General features: G+C 54.1%; 2 protein-coding genes and 1 pseudogene across 3 annotated transcripts; 1 reads left to right on the top strand and 2 right to left on the bottom strand.

The window, feature by feature from the left end:
• Window positions 1–2,497: 2,497 nt before the first annotated feature.
• Window positions 2,498–3,400, bottom strand: LOC123624380 (annotated as a pseudogene).
• Window positions 3,401–3,660: 260 nt separating this feature from the next.
• On the top strand, window positions 3,661–10,604 carry PSMD8 (proteasome 26S subunit, non-ATPase 8). Its single transcript, XM_045532112.1, has 7 exons — window positions 3,661–4,083; window positions 5,094–5,166; window positions 5,286–5,388; window positions 6,529–6,694; window positions 7,656–7,756; window positions 9,252–9,363; window positions 10,096–10,604. The coding sequence occupies exons 1-7, from the start codon at window positions 3,721–3,723 to the stop codon at window positions 10,231–10,233; spliced, it is 1,056 nt and encodes a 351-aa protein (XP_045388068.1). The 5' UTR covers window positions 3,661–3,720; the 3' UTR covers window positions 10,234–10,604.
• A 527-nt stretch (window positions 10,605–11,131) lies between these two features.
• GGN (gametogenetin) lies at window positions 11,132–15,169 on the bottom strand. Of its 2 annotated transcripts, none has more exons than XM_045532111.1 (3): window positions 14,852–15,169; window positions 12,198–14,096; window positions 11,132–11,307 (listed from the first exon to the last, which is right to left on the bottom strand). In XM_045532111.1, exons 2-3 carry the CDS (start codon window positions 14,075–14,077, stop codon window positions 11,190–11,192), a joined length of 1,998 nt encoding a protein of 665 aa, XP_045388067.1. In that variant the 5' UTR covers window positions 14,078–14,096; window positions 14,852–15,169; the 3' UTR covers window positions 11,132–11,189. The 2 variants fall into 2 exon arrangements, 1 of the variants encoding a protein (XP_045388067.1); XR_006730118.1 differs by adding an exon at window positions 11,798–11,943 and having other exon boundaries at window positions 11,255–11,307; window positions 12,198–15,134.
• Window positions 15,170–16,653: the final 1,484 nt, after the last annotated feature.

Below are 16,653 nucleotides of genomic sequence, written 5' to 3'. Positions count from 1 at the left end.
GATGACACAAAAAATGGAAAACATTCCATGTTCATGGATTGCAAGAATCAATATTATTAAAAAGTGATTTACAGATTCAATGCAATTCCCATCAAAATACCATCATTTTTCACAGAATTAGAAAAAACAATCCTAAATTTCATATGGAATCAATAAAAGAGCCCAAATAGCCAATGCAATGCTAAGCAACAAGAACAAATATGGAGGCATCACATTACCTGACTTCAAATTATACTACAAGGCTATAGTAACCAAGACGGCATGGTACTGGTACAAAAGTAGACATAGAGATGAATGGAAGAGAATAGAGAACCCAGAATCTAGATACTGTTTTCCATAGAGGTTGTATTCAATTGCATGCCCACTAACAGTGAATAAGCCTTCCATTTTCACCACATCTGTGTCATCATCTATTGTTTTTTGACTTTTTAATAATGGCTATTCTGACAGGTATAAGATGGTATCTCATTGTGGTTTTAATTTGCATTTCCCTGGTGAGTGGTGGTGTTGAGCATTTTTCATGTTTCTTGGCCGTTTGTGTATCTTCTTTTGAAAAATGTATATTCATGTCTTTTGCTCACTTTTTAAAAATATGGTTATTTGTTTTTTTGCTTGCTGATTTGTTTGAGTTCTGTCTAGATTTTGGATGTTGGTCCTTTGTCAGATGCATAATTTGAGAACATATTCTCTCATTCCGTAGGTTGTCTATTTACTCTGTTATTTCTTTTGCTGCACGGAAACTTTTTGGCTTAATTAATTTATTTATTTTTGTTTTTGTTGTATTAATATTTGCTTTTGGGGTCTTAGTCATAAATCCTTTGCCTAGCCAATGTCCGGAAGAGTTTTTCCTGAGTTTTCTTCTAGAATTTTATGGTGTCAGGTCTTACATGTAAGTCTTTAATTCATCTTGAGTTAATTTTTGCATATGATGAGAGACAGGGATCCAGTTTCATTCTTCTGCATATGGCTCTCCAATTTTCCCACACCATTTATTGAATAGGGCAACCTTTCCCCGGTGTATATTTTTGTCTGCTTCGTTGAACATCAGTTGGTTATAGATGTATGGTTTTTTTTTTGGTTTTTTTTTGAGACACAGTCTCGCTGTGTTGCCCGGGCTAGAGTGAGTGCTGTGGCGTCAGCCTAGCTCACAGCAACCTCAAACTCCTGGGCTTAAGTGATCCTCCTGCCTCAGCCTCCCCAGTAGCTGGGACTACAGGCATGCGCCACCATGCCCGGCTAATTTTTTCTATATATATATTTTAGTTGACCAGATAATTTGTTTCTATTTTTAGTAGAGACGGGGTCTCGCTCTTGCTGAGGCTGGTCTCGAACTCCTGACCTCGAGAGATCCACCCGCCTCGGCCTCCTAGAGTGCTAGGATTACAGGCGTGAGCCACCGTGCCCGGCCAGATGTGTTTTTTTTTAATTTTTAATTCTTTTATTGTATTATTATTTTTCTTTTTTTTTTTTTCTTCTTTACATGGTCCTTTGTCAGTATGGTGTATGGTTTTATTTATGGGTACAATGTATACTATTTGGGTGACCGGTACACTAAAAGCCCTGGTACACTAAAAGCACCACTATACAATACATCCATGTAAGAAAAAAAAACATTTGTACTCTCTAAATCTATTGAAATTAAAAAAAATTTTTTTGAAAAAATTTAAAAAGTTAAACATAAAATTACTATATCTTTTTGTTTGTTTGTTTACTGTAGGTTGAGTATTGAGGAAAGAATTACCATGTCATCCAAGAATTCCAGATATAGATCCCAAAATAATTGAAAACATATACTTAAACAAGTACATGTGCATGCCTTTTCCTAGCAGCACCATTCACAATAGCCAAAAGATGAAAACAGTCCAACTGTTCACCAACGGAAGCATGAGTAAACAAACTGCATGAATACATACAGTAAAATATTATTCGGTTGGGCACGGTGGCGTGTGCCTGTAGTCCCCGCTACTCAGGTGCAATATCTACGCACCAATAGAGAAAGTAGGATTTGGGGAATAAAAAATTGGGAATCCTCTGCTTTATGTGGCATTTAAAGCCATTTAAAGCCATAGGACTGGATGAGATTTGTAAATAGCTTGTGCTTATTGGTTTAAACTTGGAGAAACATGTGGAAGGATGCACTGGGAAAGAGAACAGAGAGTAAGAGCTAGGTTCAAAACCCAGATGTTAGTCGTTCGAAAGGTTACCCAGTCCAGGCTTTGGCCTGTCTGTAAAACGTGAAGAATAACATAGCTTTCTAAATGGCTCTTCATCGCCACCTCTGGGCTGTGAGGTGCGTCCTAGGTGGAACTTTTTTTTTTTTTCATGGTTCTTGTATGAATTCTAATTAAGAGACATCACATTCAGAATTATAGCACTCAGTGATAATTTGCAGAAGACTATAACAGCTTCTTTGCCACTAAAGGGGTACATAGGGTGCAGCTGTTTACTTGGATGTATTCTTAAATAAGTGACTACTACCACTCTGATGTTCCTAGTCGTAGCTCTGTTACAGGTTACTGACCGCAAGTTCATGTTCCAGACTTTCTTTGCCAACACAGATTAATTACAAGACAGCCACCCCCAAAGTTCTTAGGGTGAATTGGGAAAGGGCCGGTTAAATGAGGAAACAGGCCATTCCTTGGTAAAAGTTTGTAGTTTTCTTTCCCAATACATCTTTTTATTGAGAACTTCCATTTTTATCCTGTGTTCCTCCTCTGCCATCTCACACTCTCGCTCTATCTGCTAGATTTTGGCCACATGCATCTCATTCATTTGTATCAGCTGCAGTTGTAAGATGGACATTTGTTGATGGTGTTCTTCCTCATACATCTTTTTTAAAGCACCTTCCTGAGAGGTTTTGCTCCTGTAGTTTTTATTGGCTGTTATTCTGACAGCTGAACACGAGGGTTCAGGTTGAAAGGACGCCTCACATACTGGAAAATGTATGAACTCTTTCTCATCATCGCACAGTTCTCTATTTGAAACAGCAAATGATTCTTGGGCTGCAGCATCAGGGTGGCATTCCGGCTCTTCCTCCGGAGGACTCTGCAGGAAGTAGAGCTGCTCCGGGAGCATGTTGGCAATCTTCTCCTTCCCTAAGACGTGGGTACTCAGAAGTGGGCTGACACTCCCTTCTACTTTCTCTCTCCTTTCATGGGCCATAAGTTTTTTGGTCCGAGCCTTGATGTTCTCCCAGCACTTCTTCAGCTGTTGAAATCCCGCAGCTGAGAGTTGTATTCGTGGGCAAGCGCTTGCCAGGTACGTTGCTTGAAGGCAATAGTTCGCGCATCACTTTTCTTACATTCCAGCACATATTTGTACTTTTCTACTAAAGCAAGCAAAATGCTCTTTTCCAACTCTGAGAGTATTTGGCAGGTTTTATAATTTCGTTGTTTTGCATTTTCCACTATATTTCTCCTGGCCGTTAGCTATCCGAGTCCCATCGCGGCGCGCGCGGGCCGCCGCCCCGCGCCCGGCCTGCAGAGCGAGGGTCGCAGCGGCTCGGCCGGGACGCCCGCCACGCCGGCCCGCGGCCCCCGCACCCTCGGTGGAACTTTCAAGACAGTAACGTAGCGTCCCGAACACGCAGGCTGAAGCCAGAGCAGCCATATTGATTACGGGAAGGGGTGGGGCGTTGAGACGGCTGTCATTTTCAGTTAGGCAAAAAGCCGGCTTTCGGTCACCGTCTTGAGCGACAACGGAGGCGGAGCTCCAGTTGACATGTTCATTAAGGGCCGGGCTGCGAGGGCACCTCCCAGAGAGCGACGGCCCGCTACCCGCGGCGGCCAGAGGCGGGCGGCCGTAGCCCCGCCCCCGGGCTTGGGCTCCACCTCCCGGCCCCACTTCCGCCGGGCGAGCGTCTGCCGGCGTCGCTCCGGCGCTTCGGGCAGGCGGTTTGCCGCGTCACGGAAGATGGCGGCCGCGGCGGTGAACGGGGCGGCCGGCGTCTCGAGCTCGGGGCCCGCGGCGACCTCGAGCGCTGTCCTGCAGGCCGCGGCTGGCATGTACGAGCAACTCAAGGGCGAGTGGAACCGTAAAAGCCCCAATCTTAGCAAGTGCGGGGAAGAGCTGGGCCGCCTCAAGGTAGGGTCGGCAGGCCTGGGGAAACCAGGGTTGACGGGGGCGCTACGAGGGGTCTGGGCCGAACCAAGTTCCGGGCCGCAGGACAGACCGCGGTGCCGACGAGATCGAGACGGGCTGGGGCATCCGACAGGGCGAAAGATTCGGAACAGGCACAGTGAGGGCTTGGAGGAGGTCAGGAAGAGAGAGGCCTGGGACGGACCGAATGCGAGGGGTGGGGGAATGATGGAAAGATTGGTGATGGCAGGACCGATGGAGGGGTTTAAATTTTGGTGCTTGGGGGCCTAACTGGTCAGAGTGGCAGGATGAGCTTGCCAGGCTTTTTCTGATGGCAGATTCCAGACAAGACCAAGTGGGGAATGAGGACTGCACCGAGTGATGAAAGAGTGAGGCTGAGAGGACGGGGTGTGTGGCGGATGTGTGGTTAAGACCAGGCCAAGTTAGGGTCTGAGAGATCTGGAGCTTAGGCAGCCTGTGGGGCAGAACTGAACCAAGAAGAAATATTCTTATAGGTAGAAAAAGACTATGGGGCTCAGAGTGCTGCAGACCAGCGTATTTGGGGAAGGAGTATAAATACAGTGCGTTCGACCAAGTTGCTGAGTCTGCTGAGGAATGGTGTATGGGCTGCACTATGGGGAGGGGTTAGCGCCCATCCCTCTCTGATGTAGATTTAGGGGGTAGCCCAGCTGCCCCTTCCCCAATAGAGTGTGGAGAAGAACTGAAGGTGCTGGTATCCCCTACCCCTGTGATTCCATTGGGTCAGGCAGAGTGTGTCCTTGTTTGTCCAGTGGAGCTATTAATCACTGTAATATGAAGTAATTCTAAATGGGCGCCCACTGTGTGCTCAGGCTCTGTTCTGTGCTTTATGAGGACTGAATCCTTTAATACTTATAACGATTTTATGAGTCAGGGATGATTAGCTCCATTTTCCAGGTGGGAAAACCAAAGCCTAGAGAAGGTAAGTAAGCTGTATTTGAAGTTCCATCCTCTTTCCTTCCTTCCCTCCCCATCAGCTGGTTCTGCTGGAGCTCAACTTCCTGCCAACCACAGGGACCAAGCTGACCAAACAGCAGCTCATTCTGGCCCGTGAGTTTCACTGGGGTTGGTGAGGAGTGATGGGCTAGGGGTGGTGGCAGGAATGCCAGCAGTGGTGGTTGGAGAAGGGACTCCAGTCACCTCCTGAGCACCCACCCTGTCACCCACAGGTGACATACTGGAGATCGGGGCCCAGTGGAGCATCCTGCGCAAGGACATCCCCTCCTTCGAGCGCTACATGGCGCAGCTCAAATGCTACTATTTTGATTACAAGTGAGGATGGGCCCTGCTTCTGATTGGGGGGGAGGGTGGTTACATGGCTGTTCCTTTATCTTTGATGCTCTAGCCACTTGGGTCGTTTTCCTTCACCTGGGAACTCCTGTTCTGCCTAGTTCTGTCCCCAGAGGCTTCAGGGTCAGGGGGTTGGCCTGGTGGTCCTGAGACTGGGGTTATATGATCCAGTCTGTAGGTCACCAATGTCCGCTTACCCATTGCCATACTATATGCTCTCTGCCCAGTGTGGCCACCATCAGTTTTCACCTTCCTGGGCCCCAGCCTTGCCCCTCTGACTCACACCCAGTGACAAGCAGTAGGATCTTTGTGACACTAAAATTTGACACACACTGTTGATCTCTTACTCAGAATCTTTCATGCTCTCCATGGCCCTCAGGCACAAGACCAAGTTATTTCCTGTGGCCTCCAGTACTGTCCCACCCTGTCCCTCTGCCCACGCCCCCATCCCAGCCCTGTCTCTCCCATTGGATTGCAAGCTTCCTAAGGCAGAGCCTGGAGCTGTCCTGGTCACTGCTGTTTCCCCCACACTGCCCACCACAGGGCCAGGCCCAGAGCAAGGACCCACTAGATATGTTTTGAACATAAAACTGAATAGATTAATGGCCTGCATGAATTAATGATTAAGAATTTGACCTCAGACAAATCTGGGTTTGAAACTTCTGCTACTTCCTTATTATGTGGTCTTGGACAAAAGACCTTACTCTCTAAGTCTCAGTTTCCCCCTTAAAATGGAGGGGGAGGGTGATGATTCTTAATGTAATCATAGCTAACACTTATACAGTGTTTGATTAGAACAGTAATCACTTTATCTGGGTTAAATCATTTAATTCACTTGACACTTGTTCATTTAACCCACCTCTTTGAGATGGATACCCATTTTACAGTTTGGAAAACTGAGGCTGCGTCATTTCACTGAAGTGAAGTCACTTACTTGGATCAGTATGACTCGTGACTTCTTTGTGTGTTTTGGGGCCTCAGTTTCCTCATCTGAAAGCCCAGGATCCAATACCCCTTTAAGGATACATTACAGGACAGTTGTTAGGGTCCCTGGAGCCTGGGGTGGAGGGTTGGTAGGTCCCTAAGCCCTTCTTACCTTGGTTCCCCCTCCCTGGTCCACAGGGAGCAGCTCCCTGAGTCAGCCTACATGCACCAACTCTTGGGCCTCAACCTCCTCTTCCTGCTGTCCCAGAACCGGGTGGCTGAGTTCCACACAGAGTTGGAGCGGCTGCCTGCCAAGGACATCCAGACCAATGTCTACATCAAGCACCCTGTGTCCCTTGAGCAAGTGAGACTGAGGATGGGGAAGGGGAGGGCCTGGCTAAAGTGGGGGGTGCAGGGATAGACATTAGGGAGGGTTTTCTGAAGGATTGGCCAGGGACCACCCATGTTTCAACCCATGGACTCATTCACTTGTTCATCCAGCAAATACCAAATCCCACCTGTGTGCCAGGCACTGTAGTAGGCTTTCACATTGTGCAGTGAATCAAACATAAAATCCCTGATCTTGTGGTGGTGACATTCAGGTGAAGAAGCAGGCAGTAGACCAAAAGAGTGAGTAACCTAAGTAGCTTGTCAGATGTTAAGTGCTGTGGAGAAAAATAGAGCAGGAAGGAGGGTGGAGAGTTGGGGCCAGGGGTGAAATTTTATCTAGAGTGGTCAGGGAAGGCCTCACAGAAAAGGTGAAATTTGACAGACTTGAAAAGGGTGAGGAACTGAATGTTGTAGACATCCAGGTAGAGGACCAGCCAGCACAAGTATCCTCTAGCAGAGATAGGCCTACTGTGTTTGAGGGACAGCTAAGAAGACAGTGTTTCTGGAAGAGAGTGAGCAGGGCCAGGGAAAAGCCTTTGGACCTGGGGTTAGGAAGCTGTTCCTGGAGCTGGGAGGATTCGGCTGGTGGGGAGAGGATGGGAGAGGGTAGTCACAGCATGGTTTGGGCAGAGGGGTGGAGAGATGAGCCTGTCTACTCTGTCTCCCTGTAATTGGAGAATAAATGAGATAATTAGATGCCTGTCCAGGGCAGGCTTGGGGAGAGAGAGAGAGACAGAGAGAGGTGTGTGAGAGTGTGTGTTTGTGTGTTTAAAGAGGGAGGGCTTCCTGGAAGCAGGCCTCCAGGTGAAGGTGGTACCCAGTCTGCATGGGGAAAGGGGTGGCTGTATGGCAGAGTAGAGTTCATAGGGACACCAGCAGGTAGGCCTTGTGCTGCCTCTTCATCCCCTTCTCCTCCCCGTGTCTGGCCTCTGCAGTACCTGATGGAGGGCAGCTACAACAAGGTGTTCCTGGCCAAGGGTAACATCCCTGCTGAGAGCTACACCTTCTTCATTGACATCCTGCTTGACACTATCAGGTATGTGGGGGGCCAGGGTCCTGTGGGCTTTGGAAAGAACTTGGACTTGAGTCAGCCCCAAGTTTGAATCCCATTCCAGCCACTTGTTATCTGGAATGGGCTGGGTGTGTTTGTTTGTTTGTTTTTTGAGACAGTTTCTCTCTGTCACTCCGGGTAGAGTGCAGTGGCATTGTCATAGCTCACAGCAACCTCAAATTTCTGGGCTCAAGTGATTCTCCTGCCTCAGCCTCCCAAGTAGCTGGGACTACAGGTGCATGCTACCATGCCTGGCTAATTTTTTCTATTTTTTGTAGAGACGGGGTCTCACTCTTGCTCAGACTAGTCTCAAACTCCTGAGCCCAAGCGATCCTCCACCTTGGCCTCCCAGAGTGCTAGGATTACAGGCATGAGCCACCTTGCCCGGCCTGGGCACGTTTCTTCTCTTCTTAGCTCCTTGGTTCTCCTTTTCTGTGAACTGGTACTGGTCCTGAGATTGTGGATGATAAACCTCATCTCGCTCTGGGCTGGTTTACTTGTTTGGCCATAAGTATCAAACCTGAGCATGGGCTTGGCACCCAAATAGTGGTCAACAGACAGGGACTTTGCTGCCTCCTTTTAGAAGTGCTCCAGCCCATCTCCCATCCCAGATACTCACCCAGTGAATCACCTGACCTCACCTCGGGTCACCTAAACTGTGGAACCCTCAGTTTCCCCTGCTGTAGAATGGGACCACCAAGTCCCATTGGCCCCTTGGGTTGCTGTATGCACAAGTGACATCACAGGGGCAGGTGAACATGACATACACGTCCCTTGAGGAGTAAAAGGGTGTTGAAGTGGTGGCAGAGCTGGTTCACTTGGGCAAAGCACCAGATTGAAATGAGTCTCCATTTCTCGGGTGGCAAAGGCAAGCCTAGAGACATGGCAGGAGTGAGGAGGGGCAGGGAGTACCCAGGTACTTACCACTTGGCCTAAGAGAAACATGTCAGACATGGATGTGCTCCTCCATGTCACTAATGTTTCCTCAGAGCTGAGCCCTTCCCCCACTGCAGTGACTCTATGCCTTGCTGTGTTCTACTTCAGTGTTGTTCACGACGGGCGCCTCTTAATGGGTAGGAGGAACTCCCTCAGGATCTGTGAAGTGGGGTGTAGCACCCTGGCGAAGGGGGTGTTACGTGAAGAGATCCCCTCGTGTGAGTCCTGAGCTGGGTTTCAGACAGCCTGAAATCCTCGTGGCTGGGAGTGGGATTCAGAGTTTGAGCCTGAGAGTCAGCAAGATCTGGGTGTGGATCCCACCCCTGCCCTGTGGCCCTTGGTTGCTTTGCAACTCTGGTCAAGTTACTCCCCCTCTGAGTAACTTGAGCCTTGATCAGTACATGATCCAGGGCATGTCATATATACCAGTCACCAGCGTATCAGTGCTCTGACCTCCGAAGGGTCATAGCTGATACGGCTTAGGAGGGCAGGGCCTGGAAGGTTGTCTTTGCTCAGTAATGAGAAGCTTGTTGTCTTCCCCCAGGGATGAGATTGCTGGATGCATCGAGAAGGCCTATGAGAAAATCCTTTTCACTGAGGCCACCCGTATCCTGTTCTTCAACACACCCAAAAAGATGACAGACTACGCCAAAAAGGTGGCTGGGGTGCAGGCCAGGGGACTGTGGGGCAAAGTGGTGCACTCTAGCAGTGTGGGGCAGCCTAGAGGGGCACTGGAACAGATTTCCCAGGTTTAAATCGAGCTGGGTAACTTTAGGCAAATTGCCAAACCTCTCTGACCTTCCGTTTCTCTACCCATAGAATGGGGCTAGAGTTTAACACATGGGCTGAGGGTCACATAGTACCCAGTACTGGGTGAAATTCAATGCTCTGCACATACTGGCTGCCGTCCTTTTCAAAGGTGGCAGCTTTTTCTGCAAGACTTCACTTCACTTGGTCTGGGGCGTTTGAGCAGGAGTGGTGCCCCCTAGAGAAGCTGAGGCATGGCATGCAGTTCTCTGGTGTCCCCGGAGGCAGTAGGAGGACCAAGAAGAGACTATGGAAAGCGTGAAATTGAGTTTGAGTGATGGTGACAGCTGATACTGATTGTCCACTTACTCCAGGCCAAACACTATTCTCGGCACTTTAGAGGTGTTGATTCAGTGAATCCTCACGGCAGACCCAAAGAAGTGTGTGATTAGGGTCCCTCCCTTGTGTCAAACATGCAGAAACTGAGGCACAGAGAGGTGAAGTTACTTGCCTAGAGTTGTCTGGGTAGAGTGGGGCTGGTGAGGAAAGAGAGCGTGGCACATGTGGGTAAATGCTGGCTCCGTGGGGTGTGGGGGGAGCCTTTGTGATCACCCACCCATCTAATCCCTCCCTTCCTGCAGCGAGGTTGGGTCCTGGGTCCCAACAACTACTACAGTTTTGCCAGCCAGCAGCAGAAGCCAGAAGACACCACCATTCCTTCTACGGAACTGGCCAAACAGGTCATCGAGTATGCCCGGCAGCTGGAGATGATCGTCTGAGCCCACCGGGCGGGGCGGGGCACGCCTTATTTAAAAGTTACAGTGCAGGGTTTCCTTCAATAAAGGCGGATTAACATTCTCCGTTTTGGGCCCTGTCTCCCCAATTGGAGTGGTGGGGAGACAAGTTTGTATCTCTGAAGAACTTACAGTTTTGGGGCCCTCAGAGGTTGGAGATAACACCCTCCCCCTGGATCAGCCTCTGTCCAGTGGCCTTCGCTAAGGGTCCCAAACACAAGTGCCCACTGTAGGGCCCCGCAGCACAGTGGACACGTGGGAATTCTCAGCCAGTACACCAGGCTTTTTCAATGAAGGGGGTGAGGTGTGCTGTTTTTTAAAAATGTTGGCAATGAATTAAATAATTATTAAAATGATGTGGAATGGAACTCATCTGTGGGCTACCCGTTTGAGCCCTCTGTGGAGTGAGAGGTGTGGGTCCGGGTATGGGCGTGCCCTGGTTCCCGCCCTTCCACAGCCAGCTTTGTAACTAACTTAAGACCTCCCACAACCCCCAGCCTATGTTTCCTGTCTTGACGTTCTTGGGAAGGTGTTTGAGGCAAAGTCCAAATCTGGCTGAGCCCTTTGTGGGATGAGATTTTCAAGAAAGTTCCACAGTCAGTTTTCCCAACTGTAAAATTGGAATGATCATCTTTCCAAAGTGGTTTGCGCTGAATTCTAAGCTTAGCACCAGGTCAGCTCAGCCAGGGGCTTATGGTAGGTATTAAGGAGAATGAGCCCACTCCCGCCCTGGGCCCAGCAGTCTGGATGCTGGGTGAACGGAACCTCAGTTGTTGCTGCTCTGGGTTCAGCCTCTTGCTGTCCCCAGGATGTGGTGCTTTCATGAAGCCATGCCCCACCCAACCCCTTCAACCCTCAGCAGGTGACTGGCAGGCTGCTAGGATCTGTATTGGTAGTTTTATTGGCACGGAGGGGAAGGTGGAGGGTGCTGTGCAGACCACTCAGTTGGAGTGAGTGGCCTGCAAGTCGTAGTGCTCCAGCCCAGCTACTAGGGAGCCGGCCAGCTTGATGGTGGTGACCCAGGGCGGCTCACTCAGGTGGTTGGTAGGTGTTCTCAGCCTAGGGGGAGGGTAGAGTCAGCAGGGCCGGGCTGCATGGCCAGGCTCTTACCCGTTCTGGAGCTTCACTTTCCCCGTCTGAATAAAGAAGCTTCTGAAGGCCATGTCTGAATATCCCAAAGGCAGTTTAGGGCAGGGCTGTATCCACTTAATCTTAGTGGGAAAGCAGGGGCTGAGGGTTGGTGATAGTGTCCCAGCTGAGCCCCAAGAGGTCCGGAGCAGAGTCACCTAGTGACTCTGTCCTTAGGAGCAAAGGTCAGACTCTGGTGACCATATCAAGTCATCCAGTGTGGGGTTAATGGGTAGCTGGAGGACAGTGTCTCCCCTGCTATGGGGACTCTGCTGCACAAGAGCTGGGACATCAGTGCCCTCTGGTGGCCACAGTCTGGGGTCCCAGAGTCAGAAGTTGCCAAAGGTGGGAGGGATCAGGAATCTGAGGAACTAAGCGAGGGCTTCCCCTGTGTCTAGGAAAGTCGGGGGCCTACATTTACCCCCATTGGGTTCCAGGAAGATAATTATCTCCTTCCCTCTGATCCCTGGAGAGCTTGGGACATGATCCCTCTTGGTGTCCTCAGGGACAGGGTCAAGGCAGTGTATAGGGCAGGCCAGCTGGGGCCAGCTTCCCTCCCTGATGTCTCTGGAGAGTAACAGAAGGGCCAAAGGTCAACTTGGGGATGTGGATACCATAGGGCTGGGCCAAGGTGTCCCCTCTCCTGTTAGGGGCCAGTATGTGATCAGGGCTTCTCAGCTCAGCTAGATTTGAGATGTGGCCAAGAGGAAGGCAAAGGGTCAGGACACCAAAGGGCTAAGTAGGGCTCTATCCAGGAAAGTCTAGGATTCGGGATTTCGAGGGGTATTCCCTCCCTTCCCTACTCCCCGACCTTCCCTCACCAGGCAGAAACGTTGCGTGGCAGGCGGCGATGGCCTGGCTGGTGGCGGCAGTAACACTTGCAGGGACAAGAGTTAAGCACCTGGAAGGGCGGCCAGTGGCGCGCAGCGCTGGTGTTAGCTGCCCCAGCCAGAGGGGCCCCGTTGACACCACTCCCTCTACCGCCGCTGTCAGTCATGGTAGCTGTAGTTCGTTCGCGAGGACCGTCTCCTGGCACGCCATCTTCGCGGGTCGCGCCCCGGGCCGTGCGAGAACCCTTGTTTCTACGTGTGCGGACCTTGATGGGCGCGGGCGCGGGCGGGGGCGCGGGCGGGGGCGCAGGCAGCGACGGCTCGGCAGTGGCTGGTGTTGGAGCCGGGTCTGGGGCCTGGTCGGCGGCCAAGGCGGCGGGCAGAGCAGGGGCTGGGGCGGGAGCCAGGGCTGGCTCCACGTGGCTGAGGCCTGGGGTGGGCGGAAGCGCCACCGGCAGCGGCGCTGGCTGGAGCGCGGGCGGCTGCGGTGTGGGCGGCGGCGCGGGCGGTGGTGTGGGTGGTGGTGCGGGCGGCGGCGGCGGCGGGGGTAAATCCTGCAGGCCTGGAGGCCCGGGGCGCACGGGCTCGCCATTGGTGGGCGCCGGGAAGATGAACATAGGCGGCGCCAGCAAGGCAGGTGCGGGCCTCCGGGGCCCGGGAGCTGAGTGCATTTGCCCTGGTGGTGACGGAGGGGAGCCCCAGGGCCCCGAGAGCGCTGCTGCGCGCCGTCGGGTCGCCCCAACGCCTCCAGCAGCCCCGTTGAAGCGAAAGTGGCGTTCAGGGCCATCGGTAGGGCTCACCCAGTCGAATTTAGGCTTTGAATCTGGGAAGGTGGTGTAGGGTGGCGGCGGTAGGGCTCGGCCGTGGGACGCGGACGCCGAAGGGGTACTAGAACACCCTTCGCCGTCTCCATCACCGCCCTCGGTTTCCTGTGCCCCCCGAGGGACCTCTGCCAAGGGTTGAGCGGCTCCAGGAGCCAGAGGCCCTTGGTTCAGGACCTCGGCATAAGAGATGGCACCGGAGGCAGCGAAGAGGCCTCCGCCTCCGCCTCCGCCGCTCCCTAGCGGGGCTTTGGCTGCTAAGGAACCTGACGCTGCCGCAGGGGGAAAGGGAGGCCCCGACTTGAAGGTGACTTTACATAGCAGGCTCAGGCCGGACTCGGAAGTCGCAGGCCCGGCCATTTCGCCTTCGCCTGCTTGGGGAGGTGCCCCGCCTCGAGCCCCGCCAGCGGTCTGGCCCTCGCTGCAGTGCCCAACGTGGCTTTCCGTGGGGGTTGCGGCGGGTGTGGCCAAAGCAGGAGTGATTCTGCGGTTCAAGAGCTGCCAGTCGGTAGGTGGCGGTGGTGGCGGCTTCCGCGGCTCCAAAGGCGGCTGAGGTGGGGGTGGGACCCTCGGGACCGGGTCCTTTTCGGTTAGTTGCTGGGGCGGTGGCGGCAGCGGGCGGAGGCTTGGAGGGTCACCCTGGCCGCGATGGCTCGCCTCTAGCAGGTCTCGGATCCGGGGCACCGGAGTGCCGGTGGGTTTTCGCCACTTAGACGGCGCGGGCAACAGGGTCCCCATGGGGGGCGGGGGTGGTGTGGAGACCGCAGCCGCAGCCGCCTCCTCTGGAGGAGGCGTCACTGGCGAGGGCAGTTCTAAGGTCAGGGGCAGGGGCGAGGGTGAGGTCTGGGGCTCCGGAGGTACCAGGAGTCCCGGTGGCGCGGAGGTGCTAGGGAACCAGACACCCAGCCCTCGAGCCAGGCGCATGGCCGGGGAGGAAAGGATCACCTCGGGCTCCACCAGGGACGTCCGGCGGGAGTCGGAGGCGCGGTCCGAGGCCTGCTCTTTTCGGGAGCCCCCTCCCGCGGACGGCTCCGACTGCACGTTCCCCATTTCCGACAGAGGTCGGGGACTGTGGTCAGAAAACCTTCAGCCAGTCAGTCTGCCAGGGCTGTGGGGACCCCACGCGGCTGGCTGTACTTGGTCTTACCGGTCCGGACGGGCCCCGCCCCTGTTCTCCAGGATCAGCTCAGGCCCTAGTCCTTGGCTCTCAACGTTCACGCTTTCTTCCCCATGGCCCCACACAGCCACTGTTCGGACACTTAGGTCCCAACCCCTTAATGTACTAAGGTTCTATGCCTGTACCCTTGGCTGGTTCCTCAGATCACTTTGGCGACATCCCAAGTAGCCAGGCTCCAAAACTAGTCTTGCCTGCCTTCTTGTCAGTCTCTCCGGCCACATCACTAGTGATGGTTATGCCCAGTAGCCTACAAGTCCTAAAAGGAGTTCAAGTTTCTCTCCCAGCACACGGGCCTGGCTCCAGAGCCCCAGGCCACGCCCCGCTTTCTGGTCCCGCCCCCGATTGTCGGGGAATCGGGCCTCATTCCCGCCTTCACCCCACATCCGATATGGCCCCGCCTCTGCCTAACAAATACCAGGTATTCTGGTCATACTAATCTCTCAATCCTCGCCTCTAACCCACTGATGCTCTCTTCTCACTCTGTCGATATTTGGATCCCGCCCTTATCCCAGGTAGCGTCAGATTCTCAAGCCTTACTCCTGAATTTCTTGTGCCACTCCGGGTGTATTACAGGTTTCAACACTCAGGCTCCACCCCTTCTCTTAAGCTCCGCCCTGGCTCCGCCTCCACCCCAGGGCCCCACTCACCGACTCCTCCAGCCGACCAGAGTTCAGACCGCGGCCCCCTGGGCCCAGGGCAGGGTGGGGAACGGCCGTAGCAGAAATTAACCGAAAAGAACGGGGGTGAAGGCAAGTGGGCGAGACAGCGAGGGTGGACCCCGAGATCTAGGCCCCGCCCTCGGGCTCGAGGCCCCTCCCTTCTGAGAGCCAGCTTGAGCCCGGTCCCTTACGAACCTGGATCTCCCTTCGAAATACTCTGATGATGTCTTCTTCCCCGCCCCGAGGCCTTCTAGTCCTAAACTCCACCCCTGTAGGGCGTTCTCCGTAGCTCCTCCCCTTCAGAATGCTCCGCCCCTCTCCGTTATTCCCTCCTGAGGCCCCGCCCATTACGAACACTGCTACGTAGCTCCTCCCTCTTGGAGCTCTCATCTGCCCCGCCCCTCAGGCAATTTACTCTAAGCTCCGCCTTTTTAAGACCCCCGCAACTGCTCTTCCCAAGACCCTATCCTTCCTCCCTCCCGCCCAGGAGGTCCATCCGCCCTGGACCCGCCCCTTCCATGACGCACGCGCCTGTCCGCGCCTTCAGCGTCTAAACCTGCTCCCCACCCGGGCCCTCCGACTCCGCCCCCTTCTGAGTGCTCCCTCTTGGCCCCACCCCTTTTCGAACCCTGCCGGGCACCCAGCCCCTCCCATTCAGGACCCAAAGCGTAGACCACCGCCTCTTTAGAATCCTGAGAGCAGTCCCTGTTCCTGTCCCCTCCTCACATCATCAGGGATCAATGGCGCAGATGGGTACAAAAGTGGGGGATCCCCTCTGGATCTTAAGAAAATGGGGGTTGGGGGGCTGTACGCTGGAGCGAGTGCCGGGCTCTAGGACCCAGCGGGCAAGTACGCCCGCCGCGCTCTTACCCCTCCCCCAAGCCGCCCCCTCCCCCCCCACCCGTCTTCCAGGTTCCCCCTCCCTCCCCCCTCGCCCCGGCTCCCGGTGCCCGTCTCCAGCGCCGCCGGAGCCAGCGAGGGAGCCGGAGCGAACAGGAGGAGGAGCAGGCCGCGTCGCCGCCGCTCGGAGCCCGGCCGGAGCCTCCCAGGCAGGTGCCGAGGGGGGCGAGGGGGCGGGGGCTGACAGACCGGCTGTACCGATGAGGGGGCGGTCAGGACCGCGCTGCGCCTTCTGCCCACCCGGGCGCCCCCCGTACCCCGGCTGGGAGGACAAGGGAGTGGAGACCCCCAAACTGCGCGGCAGCCATTTGGGGTACCACTCTCCATTTGGGGGGCCTGGAATTCCTCTGAGGACTTCCCATTCACAAAATTCCGTCCTGGACCCCCACCATTGAGGAACTCAGAGGACCACTCCCCCGGGGAACATAGATGTGTGGGGAGCGTAGGAAACCCTGAAATCCCGGTGCCCCATTCCAGCTAGGCCCTGGGGGGACCCCTGCCCTCTTTCCCTACTTCACCTGTTGTCGGGGGAGGCGGGCGGACAAAGGAAGCAGCGTCACGTGACTGCTCATTCACAAAATCCCATCCCATTGAGTAAAGGGGGCTGGGGGCGCTGCGGCCGCCCCTTCCCCTCCCGAAGGGCCGGGGAAGCCCGGCAGCTTGCAGGTGGGGGAGGGGGCTAGAGCGCGCCTGGGTCCCTAAGGTTGGGACGCCAGGGTTCCGTGCCGGGAGGCAGTGAGGGGCTAGACGCTGATCCCGATTGCTGGGTAGAGGGCTACATCCCCTGAGCTGGGGGGCGGGGTAAAATGGTTCTGAAGGATGCTGGGGCTGGGGTGGGGGAGGGATCAATCTCTTCCCCCCATCTCTCCCGCTTGGCTTCCTTTGGCCGG

This window comes from Lemur catta, chromosome 19 (assembly GCF_020740605.2).
Source record: "Lemur catta isolate mLemCat1 chromosome 19, mLemCat1.pri, whole genome shotgun sequence".
Taxonomy (NCBI): domain Eukaryota; kingdom Metazoa; phylum Chordata; class Mammalia; order Primates; family Lemuridae; genus Lemur; species Lemur catta.
The sequence above is the reverse complement of the archived record's forward strand: the minus strand, read 5'-3'. Positions and strand labels throughout refer to the sequence as shown.